Raw genomic sequence first — 13,122 nt, 5'->3', positions numbered from 1 at the left:
TATAATTAAATATTCTAATATTTGTAAATAAAATAAAATCTGTTAAATTTGGAAATGCTCTAAAAATTTTGACCCAACCTTAGAGTTTGTAGGTATATCATAGTTGACGACCATATCCACAGAAGGAATATCAAGCCCTCTGCTAGCAACATCAGTGCAGATAAGGATGTTGCGTTCCCCAGCCTTGAACTTGTTTAGGGCACCAATTCTTTTTGGCTACAACAGAGATCAACACAGTCAGTAAACTTCGAATTTCAAAAGTAAAATACCAAGAAGCTTTCGAAATGTGCATTATCAGATTAAAAAGATAGTTCAATTTGGAAAAGGAGAATAACCTGACTCATTTGACCACTTATAGGAATGGCATCAAGTCCAAGATTACGAAGGATCAAGGAAAGACGTCTTGTAGATTCACATGTACGAGTGAAAACCATTGTAGTACTTCCAGACAACTCATTTAGAAGATAAACAAGATAGCAATCCTGTCCAACAGATGTAAAGTCAAACTCAACAAAAAGGTTTTCGCCCTGGCATCAATTCTCTAATTTTACTTTATTATAAACCATCTTTAGCACAAGTTATGCATAATTGTGTAGCCTGTATTAACTCTTAATCAACCCAAAAATAATGTGAAATGCACAGCTTGAAATTAGGTAACCTAGGAAACTTTGATCATGAACTTGCAAATAATGTATCAACAGGAAAATGAATGTCAAATCTTAATTTTCAAAAGAAAAAAAATTAAATGGAAAAACTAAATATATACAAATATTAAAAAGAGGCATTGTAGAAGTGTAAGTGTATCCACTACAAATTCTAGAAAGAGGACGAGAGAACCTTGTATTTTGCAGGGACAAAAAGATATTGTTGCTTCAGTGAATCTACAGTTGAATACTTTGAAGATACTTCCACCTGATGATATTCAACACAGAAATATTGAATAATCTCAACCTATTTTAGAAATATCTAACATCCAATAGATCAAGGTGAATAACAAAAGGTGCTAATAAATTCAAGAAATTCAGATAGACAACTAGACCAACATGTCATATACCATCGACTGAACATTGTGCTAAAGAATAAGCTTAAAACAACCTCAATTTTTTGCACATTTGACATGTGACCATCGTAACTATGTTACTAGTATACAGTATGCATTTTATTTTTCTGCCAATTGGCGATTAAAACAAATAAGACCAGGGTCATTAACATAAAGGGGAATGTTCACCTTTGCAGGGTTTTTCAAACATGCCCTCTGCAACTTGGCCACCTGCATTATTCAGACACAAGAAAAACAAAAGATCTCTTCATTAATAAACTTCATAAATCATAATTTAGCATATCAAATATGAAAGCTTTCCTTGAATAAACAAACTCAAGTGAAATACTGGAAAGAGCTACAGAAAACAAAAAAATTCCAAATGGATGAATACTAGACAATGAGTTACCAGCAGTAACATGAGGAATTACTTTGCCTACATATCTATTAATGGACAAGTACATATACATTAATCTATGTGTACAGTATACTCAAAAGTAGTAATATAGGATTGCACCTTCCCTTTCCCCATCCAACACCTGGTATTTTATATGATTTGCAGAATCAACCATAATAAAATATGGAATAAAGGAATTTTAATAATAATTAGCATACTCTCTTATAGCTATGAAAGCTCTTTTTGCCCCAGTTTTACATATTTAAAGACTTAATGATTTAGCCAATGCACTTAGGCTTGTTAAGATTGATTGTGAAAAACCAATGGCCCTGTTAATTTCAAACTGAACCTAAAATGAGATCAATAAGGTGCTCCAATAAGAAGGTACTGGAGAGCTAAATGTCCAAATGGTTTCAGGACTTCTATGATGCTGAAGCATGCTTCTACATTACTTGCCATATAGATTCTATGTTCTACACAAAATCACTTTCTTATAACAATCCCTGCAGATAGTTTGTTACTTAACAATTGACTTATGGAAATACACCTTTTACATAATCAGTAAAAGGATGAAAGCCAAATTGATTTATGGCAATACCCCTTTCTTGTACATAATCAGTAAAACGATGAAAGGCAAATTGATTTATGGCAATACACCTTTCTTGTAAATAATTAATAAAAGAATCTCCAAGATCATAGTCCACATTTTCAGACTACATGAACTTCAAAACTTCAATGGTTGAGACTTAATCAGTAGAAGAATGTCCGAGGCTATGGACGGCATTGTCAAACTACATTGGCTATAGCTTGAGAAGCATAACGGCAATTCAGGATGAAGATTTGAGAAGAAATTGCATCGAATTCTGACTTGTAGAGGCAGATAACAAGGCCATTGACTAGTTGAGGAGGAAGGTCAAACAGTCTCAAAGCTATTTATTAGCATTGTGATATACCAGAACTATGAGAATTGCAGCTTAGTAATGAATAAACAACCCCAGAACACAGACAAGTCAATCAAAGAGTTGATCAAACCTGTTGGATATGGTCACGAGAAATAAACCCATTGTGGTTAGAATGAACTGAGAAAGTTAAAAAGATGCCGCATCTGATATCAAGTTCATTTTTAGTGAAACTCACTTTTCAGGTTCTCCCATCTAGCTGCCAATTATTTAAAAAAACATGAGCATATGTTTAATCATAGATGCAAGTCTTGCAGAGTTGTGAAAAACACGCAAGCTTTTCAGCTAACTCACGCAAAAACTTGCAGAGTTTTTGGCATAAACTGTTTAGCTTGCAAACAGCAAGATTTTTCACCATTTTTTTGACAACTTCTTTCTGATTTTTCCATTGTTTTCACAGTTTTTGCAAACGCTGCCACTATTTTTTAAATTTTAACTTTAAGAAAATGTTTAGAATCTTACATTACATTAAATTTTACTGATTTCAAGTAATCTATATTCATTTAAACTCATTTAGTTTGTTTATAAATTTTTTATTTAAATATTAACAACTTGTCCTTTCACTTTGTAAGTATGTGTAGGATAATTTATAATAGCAAATAGAGAAAGTCCTGCATCTGGTTCAGTTTCAAGGTCTGCCCCATCAGTGCCAGTGCCTCCATCATTTGTAGGCACTCGTCCTAAAGTAGCCAGAGACCCTGCTTGGAAGTATGCTTATCAAAAACCGAAACCTGGGTCAATTTTTTGCATTAAATGTGAAAAAACATTTCACGGAGGCATAAACCGCCTCATATACCACCTTGTAGGCATCATTAAGCATGATACTAGAGGTTGTCTAGGGCCACCATGGAAATAAAAAGAGAAATGAATGCCATACTTGTAGCCACAGGAGAGAAAAAATTGCAAATGGAGAGGGTAAAGCTAGCCATGGCAGCATCCATAGCTGCTTCTCAAGATGCTCCAGTCAACCTTGAAGCAAATGAGGATGCGCTTTAGGCTCTCTTCATAGCCCACATATCCGAAACAATTCCACAACCACCACAACACCACTTCAACTTCTAATAGAGCATCAACATCGCCACCAGCATCAGAGTCGCCTATACATAATTATTTTGTGCATAGAAACACACCTAGAGCACAACCATCATTGGAGGCAACTAGGTGAAATAGGGAGGCGCATGAGCATGCAAACATTGCATGTGCTAATTTTTGATGCTTTAATAGCATCCTTTTCAATGTGGCAGATAATCCTTATTGGCATAATTTGGTTACCACATTGATAGTTGCAGGAAAAGGCTACAAGGCACCTTCTTGCACAAATTTGAATGGGAGGTTAGTTCAATTGATTTAAATGTTTTGATAACTTATGTTGAGTTTCATAAATTATGTTGAATTTAAATTATTTTTCTTTGAAAATTAAAATTGTGTACTTAATTTCACTTCGTACTTGTAGGTTACTCGTGAATGCAACTGATATTTGGTTACCACATTGATAGTTGCAGGAAAAGGCTACAAGGCACCTTCTTGCACAAGTTTGAATGGGGGGTTAGTTCAGTTGATTTAAATGTTTTGATAACTTATGTTGAGTTTCATAAATTATGTTGAATTTAAATTATTTTTCTTTGAAAATTAAAATTGTGTACTTAATTTCACTTCGTACTTGTAGGTTACTCGTGAATGCAACTGATAGGGCCAGAGAAGTGTTGGAAGAGCAAAGAAAGGATTGTAAAAAATTATGGCTGGACTAATCTTTCTAATGGATGTACGGATGGGAAAAACTGCTCCATAATTAATTTTTTGGTTGCTTGCAAAAATAGTGCGGCTTTCTTCAAATCGATGGATGCCTCGAATAAAGTGAAAAATGCAGAAACTTTGGCTCTAATATTGGAGCAAGTTGTCCTTGACCTTCTTTTGGAGGACATAGACAAACTTGATTGGGTGACACCAGTTGTAGAGGATGCAATAAGGCTCACAAAATATATCTATGATCACCCTCGGGTTCTGCACTTCATAAGAGAGCACACCCAACGCAAAGAGTTGGTAAGATCGAGTGTCACAAGGTTTGCAACAATTTTCTTAACGTTACAAAGCATTCTTGGTTCATTGATGGCTTTGAAACAAATGTTTGCAAGTCGAGCATGGCTAGACTCAACTTATTTGAAGAAGCCGGAAGAAGATAGTGTTGCATGCATAGTCTTGACAACCTATTTGCACAAAGAGCTACAGAGATTGTGAAGGTAACTTCAAAAGTTTAAATTTAAATTACAATTGAATATTTAAGTTTTTATTATTCGAGTCTTTCATTATAAATTTGTAACTTTAATCTTTTTGTATTTTTAAATTGTAGGTGTCAAAGCCCTTGGTTAGAGTTCTCCGCTTGGTGGATGGAAGAAAAGTCCCAATGGGATATCGTTATGAGGCAATGGATAGGGCCAAGGAGTCAATTGTAATGCCCCCTAATAAGACCCTCTTATATTCTGTCCTAGAATCACAATTTTAGTACATAGAGAGAACAATAGAAGGATACTAATGTTAACCAAAGCTTGGTTTAGAACCACTAAGAACAAGGATGTTACTGCCTGTAACTTAACAACAGTTCTGATCTGATCTGATTGATGGTGCTGTTTAATGTCTGTAATGTTTATGCATGTTTAATATATATACTCATTACATTTTATATCTATATTTATTGTATTTAATATCTTATGTTTAATATCTACATTCATTATATTTAGTATATATATTCATTGTATTTAATATCTACATTTACTATATTTAATGTCTGAAGAATATTTAATATCTGCATTATGATTTCTAATACCTCCTGTGATTATTAGTACTTTACTAAATTCAGTTATAAATGTTTTCGAGCCTGATACTTGCAGACTAACCTATATTAGTTTCTGAAAAAATGCTATCAAATTAGAATAACAGAATGTAAGTATTTATATCTTACTAAATTTCTGATGTTGTTGTAGTAAGCAGTGGGTTAGATACATCATACCCGTATGGAGTGTATTCACCCTTGCTTTGACTCTTTGTTACTTCTGCGATTCCCTTAACCCTCCTCTTCCTTTCTATTTTCCACCCTCCTTCCACAAAATATTGCTTGGTCTTTAATACTCTCTTTGCCCAATGATGAGCTGCTGGGATCAGATGTGTCCTTTGGCAATGATACGTTGTGTCCTTATGCTTCCAAATACAAAGCGCTGCATCACTAAATACAAATAGTGTTCTTTTCTTTGTATAATATTAATAATCCTTAGTTGGTGTTAGCATATGTAAAAGGATGTTAACATTTGCTGGTAATAATGCTTAATAATTAAGTAATGGTTATTTAAATTATGATGAATAATTAATTAATAAACATTACACTATGTATATTAATTAATGGTTAATTAACAAATGATCAATTAATCAACTAATTAACTAATCATGATGAATAAATAATGTACTAATTTCACAAATATGATTTTGTATTATTATTATAGCCTAAATGATCTAGTATATCTGATCAAAGGAGCAGGGTATGACATCAATCAAAAATTATTACAAGGGAAGTCAACTCAAATTTGATCCCATATGCGAAATTATTTATAGGAGGTGGAACAATCAACTCCACTAACCCATCCATGCAGCAGGACACTTCCTCAGCCCTCGTTTTTTATACTCGGTTTCCTTCTCAGATCCTAGTGGAGAGATTATGGAGGGCCTCATTGCATGCATTTAGAGGCTAAAACCCAAGGTTGAGGTGAGAAAGCTCATTGTGGATGAATTGGAAAATTATAGGGAAACAAAGGGTAAGCTTTTCTCTTCAAAACTGGCTAAGAGAGGAAGAACCACTCAAACACCAAGCATAAAACTTGGCATCTTTCGCATGCAGCTTACAAGCTACAAAATTTCAGATTTACAAGTTTACAAATATTGATAATTTGATAAAATATGTTTTGGATTTTCTTTTTAACTCTTCAATATTTTATTTTGTAGAGCCTTGGTGGACAAAATAGGGTGGAAATACCCCAAATCTCCAAAGGTTTGCCCTTCATGTCTTATGCCAACCTTGTAGTACATCCAGCTATGAGCACAATTGGAGCTTGTTCAAGGCCATCCACACGAAGTAGGGGAATAAATTAGCTCAAAAATGCCTCAATGACATTGTCTTTGTGCAATATAATCTTCAATTGCGCATAAGCAAGAGGAAACATCATCCTTTAATGGTCCAATTGATTTGGAAGACATAGATCCTTACAATGATTGGACAACATAAGAGCAGCCTCCATTGTTTACCGATGATGAGATCTATAATTTGGAGAGGCGAGCGATGGAGGAGGGTGGATTTCGATTCACATTGGCTAACATTGAGGATGAGGAGGACAAAGAGGAGTCATTGCCAATGACAGCATCATCTACATCTAGGATGGAGGTGGAGGTCGAGCCACAATATGTCATGACGAGCGAGGAGTAGCCACAATGGACTCCTAGGACTAGAGCCTCTAGTTCTACCTCTCCCCTAGTTTTTACTAGAACTTGGAAGAGGAAGATGTAAATTGTTTTGATGTAGTATTTACTTTTAGTTTTACAAAAATTATTTGTTTTCATTTTGTTTCAGACTATCAAACATCAGCATTCCACATGAGGATGCCATTTTGTACCCAATTTGCATTTAAACCAATCAATATAACTAGACTCGACTTGTTTCTTTTATGTACTCATTTATTGACTCATTGGATGGAACTCCTCATTGAATTTTGCCAAAAAAAAAAGTGTTTCTAATGAAATTTAAGCAATTTTTTTGATTGCCAAGTTTTTTCCGAGTCACATTTTCAGGCCTTCCCGAGTTTTTGCTGAGTCCGAGTTTTTCAACTGTGTTTAATATTTATAACCTATATCTTTCAATTTTCATCTCACTCTAATTTCATGCCTGCAAGACTTGGCAAGTACTCACCAGACTTGTGATACTACCACCCAGAAAACCCTTGTGAGTTACTCACAGATGAACACACATTTTTACAAAACTTACGGTGACTGTACATCCTAAAACTCACAAAATCGTGCGATTAAAAATATAAAACTCGTCACTAAGCAATTTGACTTAGGTTTTCATGTGTTTTTTTGACATGCGAGCACTATAGCGGCAACCAAGTAAGAATTTGTAATTTGCATCTTTAATCTTGTAGAAAGCGTGATGGAATTTGTAGCAAAATGCCAAAAAGCATGGGTCAATCCAAAAGAACAGATGCGGGGAGAAAACATTGATCAGTTAGATTATAAATATATAATATAATAGTATATTATATTATATACTTTCTTTATATTGTAAAATATATTTTGTTATATTTATTTATATTATGTAAATAATATAATATTTTCATTGTTTTGATATATAAATATATTTAATTGTAGTTTAAAAAGATTGATAGTATTATATTATTATATACAATTGAATATATTTATAAAATAATTTCAAATATTAGTTAAAAGGATATAACTAATAATATTATAACTAAACAATATATAATATAAATTATATAGATCTTATATATTATCATCTTATTGTACGAGTCTTTTTATCTTTGTATGGTGATGGATGGACAATCAGTGCCATATCTTTTTTGGTTTATGATATGTATTAAGCTCAAAGTTTGATTTATATACTTGTATACCTATATTCTAAAAAAATATACGTAAAATAATGTCTCAAGATATCACATAATTGTCTTGCATGTTTATTAGTTGCCAAGAAGGACATGGAGCTGAATAATGCTGCACTCTTTCACTTTCATTAAAGACGTAACAGTTTCATATAATTAGAGACAAGTGGCAATAATTCTATTTTATTCAGAGTAATAAAATAATACTTATAGAGAAACTGAAACATGCATGCATTTACCTGTCATCTACACGTCAAATTTATTCCAAACGGATATTTGTATGTCATTGTAGATGCCTCTCGGCATAATAAAACATCAGTCATGCATTCTACAAGTTTAGTGTATATGTGTGTTTTTGAAGAATATTTTAAAAAATTATGTATTTTTAAATGTTTGATAATTTTGCCTAGTCCGAGTTTTTCAACTGTCTAATATATTGAATCAGTTTCAATTTCTTTCCAACATTTTTTGTTGCAAAAAACCGTTCTTTTTTTACTAGTCAACTAGAAATTGCTAACTATCTCCACGCGTAATAGCAAAGGAAAATTAGTATTGACAAGTCTTTTTATCTAACCACATTCCTCTATATAGGATGTACCAACTAGAAAACAGAAAGGAAAGATAAAGATAATTCTACTTTTGAATACTACTTGTACAGCCTAAACAGGCACTGTAAATCATGGATAATGTGAATGGAAAACACTTCTTTTGCACCAGTAGACTGACTAAAGATATGAAATACTATCAAATGATAATGCAGTACCCATCTAAAATGGAACTGTCTTTTTTACTATAAAGTGCATCTTTTGAGATGTGAATGATAACTGACAGAAATGTGTAATATTAAAAAAAGAGCCAAAAATAGTTGAAAAATTAAGTAATTTGGTTAAAGAAATCTGAATACAAGAAGATATCAGAGATGCATTCAATTCACTGATTAAGAGCAACTGAAAAAATATACAGAACTGAAAGATTTTTGATTCATGAGCGAAGCCATACCTTATTTGTCATTGTTGCTGAGAATAAATATGTCTTTCTCTCTCTTGGAATAGCCTTAAGAATTTCATCAATTTCTTGCTCAAAATCCATGTTCAATAATCTGTCTGCTTCATCCAACACCTGAAAGTATAACTTGCATAAATTTGGATAATAAAAGTGACAAGGCAAGTATAAAGCATGCTATATAATTTACTAGGCAATTAAAAAGCATGTTGATCATAATTGATACTGTTTATCATCACAAGTCACATATTTCCCTAAAGAGGAATTTGCATGATTAGGTTTGTTTCAGAAAACTGGGTTTAGGAATATTTCCCTAAAGAGGAATTTTCATGATTAGGTTTGTTTCACAAAACTGGGTTTAGGAAACTAAATTCTGAGAAAAATAATTTTTCTATAAAAGACATACCAAAGAAATAAAATCGATAAAACAGTGCCAAGTGCGTTTCTGTTAACTTCTAGGGACTGGAATGTTATGCCAGCTGTCAGTATTATAGTCTATTTTCAGCAGAGATTGGAAAATTGAGGACTCGCCAAACTCGGCAAGTCCGAGTACGATTTATGCCCCCCCCCCAGTCTGGCAAGCTCGGACTCGGACTCGTCCGAGTCCAAGGGGTGAACTCGTCAGACTCGCCGAGTAAACTGCGTCGATAGAAGTAGGGAAAATTTAACCTCCGAGTCTGACACTGATTGGATCGACCAAGTAGATATAGACGTTGAGACTGTAGCCATGGCAGAGGAGGAGCGGAGAGCACGAGCAGAGACAGGAGATTCAGAGGCAGATGGTGACACAGATGTTCCTAATGTTGGTGAGCATGGCATGGTGTCACGGGGAGCAGCTATGGTTGTCGAATCATCCAAGACCTACCTTAGACGCCTTCGCAGGGGGCTGGGGCCGAGGCCGGAGGGTGCAGGTTCCTCTGAGCCATAGGCTTGTAGTTGTATTTACCTTTGGTATTTGTATGGAACATTTGATGATGATCATATGATGACATGGATTTTTTATTCCATGAGTTTTGTAATATAGTATACATTTGACAATATTTATATATCTATGTTTGTTATTTCCTTCAGCTACAATTTGCGTTTATGCTTATGTGATTGATGTATACTTGTGTATGTAATCAAATGAGCTGAGTTTGATGATGTCATTGTGTCTTTAAGGTGTATTCAATAAAGGGTGCATGAAACAAGTTTTAAATCTTTAAAAATCTCTAAATTTCATGAGTTTTTCACTTTCCCGAGTCCAGCCGAGTCCGAGTCCAAGTCCGAGTCCGAGTCCGAGTCCGAGTCGGCCTTGCCAAGTCCGAGCCGAGTTCGAGTTCCGTTTCTATGATTTGCAGTCAGCCCCACCCAAACCGCATTTGTATATAAGATTAGGCAACAAGGTTGAAGAGCGCATGCTAATACTGAGAATCAGTATTGGAACTAATTTTAACACTTATTTGAAATCTGCAAATATAACTTCAAAACCATCTAGCAAACAACACATGCAAGAACATAGAGATTACATGGAAAACCCCTAAAGGAACAAACCACAGCAAAACATTGCTTTTATTAACTTCTTACAAACTGTAGGCAACAACCCACATAAGACACCGATCTTACACACTAACCTCCAATAAACCTTGAAAAAAACTTATCTGTACTTTGCTCAATCTTCATAAATCTGTCCATCCTTCTCTGCTCATCACACTCTACCTCTGATTTCCAATCACAAAAAATCCATCATCTTCTAAAACTTCATTTCCTTTTTCTTTTCATAGATGAAAACTAGGTTTTTTTCATTCATTTCATTAAACTCTTCAGGAATAAAACCTACTAAAAATAAAGCTGCTGTTTGGATTCTCAAAATGGAAGATTTCTAAAATATCTTGAGAGCTCAAATGCGATCATGAAACCTTAACAAATCTAGGCAGCAGCATGAAACACTAGGCGAGTTCTTTATAATACAGCAGCATATTCCTTCCAACAGCATGTTCTTATATATTTTTGCATACATCAAGCTTTGACATCAACGACAATTATCTAACAAATCTCCCAATACCTGCGACCCCGCTCTAATTCCACTTGAAGGAAGTTGAGCTGGCCAATTCTCCCAAAAGATGCATCTATTCAGGAAACTGATACCATCCCAATTAAGGATCTCACAAAAGGCTGTTAGGCCATGTCACGAATCCCGAGGGGATATGCTGGACACTTACCAACAAAGGTTTGTGTTTGTGTTTGGCAATAATAAAATTTGGATCAAGCCTAAACATTACTAAATATATTTAGATTGTATTTAAATATTGCACCATTACAATAAATATTAAAAATATTTAAATATAAATGTTTCAAAAATTTAATTTAAAATTGTAAATATATTAAATATAATCTAACTTACCAGTCCTGGTATTGGATCAAGTTCAGTTTTGCCAGTTCAGTTCGTAGATTCGTGCAAAAACATTTGGGGTTGGGTTCAATTTGGGTTTGTTGGTAAAAAAAATAAAAAAATGTATACACATTTACAACCTAAAAGCAAGAATTGAATTCAAATTTTTATATATTACATCAAATTAAATGATATTAAATTTTAGACGTATCATATTAAACTAAAACCATTAAAATTTAAATATAATTGTATTAAATATAAAATGATAGAGATAAAGATAATGAGATATAGATAGAACAGGAGAGGGAAAGATAGGGCTAGAGATAAAAGGGGCAAGAGTGAGAGGGATCCCGGTAATAGAGACAAGTAATAGAGAAAGGAATATAGAGAGGGAGAGACATAGAGAGGGGGAGAGAGAGAGAGAGAAGGAGATGTGAGAGAGAGAGAGAGGAGGGTGGGAGAAATAGAGGTGAATACCAAAGAAACGGGACTCAGACTCGACAAGGCCGAATCGTCTCGAGACTCTGCACTCGGAGTCAAAACTCAGCTCAGACTCGGCAGGACTCGTCAAAGTGAAAAACTAAAAAAATTTAGAGATTTTTAAAGATTTAAAACTTGTTTCATGAACCCTTTATTAAATACACCTTAAAGACACAATAACATCATCAAATAGAAGCTAATTTGATTACATACACAAGTATACATCAATCACATAAGCATAAACGCAAATTGTAGCTGAAGGAAATAACAAACATAGATATATAAATATTGTCAAATGTATACAATATTACAAAATTCATGGAATAAAAAATCCATGTCATCATATGATCAAATGAGATGCAAACTCTTCCTTTCCAACTCTTGATGCACCAAATGGAAGTATATGTTGTTACATGGAATAGGAGCCTAATCAGACTCGGAGGTTTCCCTACTTTTATCAGCGTAATTTCCCCCCTAATTTCACGACAGGGGTTTGGGGACAGCGCCCCCAAGTTGGGGTCAAGAGGGCAACGCGGGTGATATTTTTCTATTGTTTCTCCTCACAACTCACCTTTCTCCTCCTATTTTGCCAAATGAATGAAATAAAGTTCAATTTTAGGCTTAAAGCATAATATAAACCAAATCAATTCAAAACAAATTAGAAGTTGTGTTTTTTTTTAAGTTTTAACTTAAAGTTACATGCTGCCGACCGAGTTTGGGAGTTGGGACTCGCCAAACTCAGCAATTTTGGGCGATTTTGGGCAAGTGCGATTTTGGGCGATTTTTTGACCCAAACTCGTCCGAATCCGAGTTCGAGTCCAAGACCACTGGACTCAACGAGCATGACTCGACTCAGAAATCGCCCAAACTCCCGTTCCTTACTGAATACAGAGAGAAAGGGGGAGAGATAGGTAAAGGGAGAGAGAATGAGAGAGGAGAGAGAGAGGGAGAGATATCTCAATATACAAATAAAATAAAATAGCATCCATCATACTTTAAGGATTAACAAGCAGATCTATGCTATAGTATCGATTTGGACTGATAAATTAATGACCCATCTCTCCAGTGCAGGACCATCTGGGCCTAGAAGCAAAATCCCACAAGTCTTGAAGTCTGGAAGCATGCAGCAGATAATGGATTGCCATATGATCTTACATTTAATTGCATGATTTTCTTGGATCCATGGTCAATTTGGAGGCATTTAATGCATCGGGTGAGTTGGT

The 13,122-nt window shown here is 34.4% G+C and overlaps 1 protein-coding gene across 2 annotated transcripts in view; it reads right to left on the bottom strand.

The window, feature by feature from the left end:
* Nucleotides 1-13,122, bottom strand: part of LOC131063619 (uncharacterized) — a 49,360-nt gene that overhangs the window by 10,732 nt on the left and 25,506 nt on the right. For both annotated transcript variants that reach the window (XM_057997500.2, XM_057997499.2), the window contains 5 exons: nt 9,046-9,165; nt 1,229-1,270; nt 838-912; nt 336-482; nt 79-216 (listed from right to left, as the gene is read on the bottom strand). In XM_057997500.2, coding sequence (XP_057853483.1) covers nt 79-216; nt 336-482; nt 838-912; nt 1,229-1,270; nt 9,046-9,165 — 522 coding nt within the window. The remainder of the gene's footprint in view (nt 1-78; nt 217-335; nt 483-837; nt 913-1,228; nt 1,271-9,045; nt 9,166-13,122) is intronic.

The sequence above is a fragment of the Cryptomeria japonica genome, chromosome 4, assembly GCF_030272615.1.
Source record: "Cryptomeria japonica chromosome 4, Sugi_1.0, whole genome shotgun sequence".
NCBI lineage: Eukaryota > Viridiplantae > Streptophyta > Pinopsida > Cupressales > Cupressaceae > Cryptomeria > Cryptomeria japonica.
The sequence above is the reverse complement of the archived record's forward strand: the minus strand, read 5'-3'. Positions and strand labels throughout refer to the sequence as shown.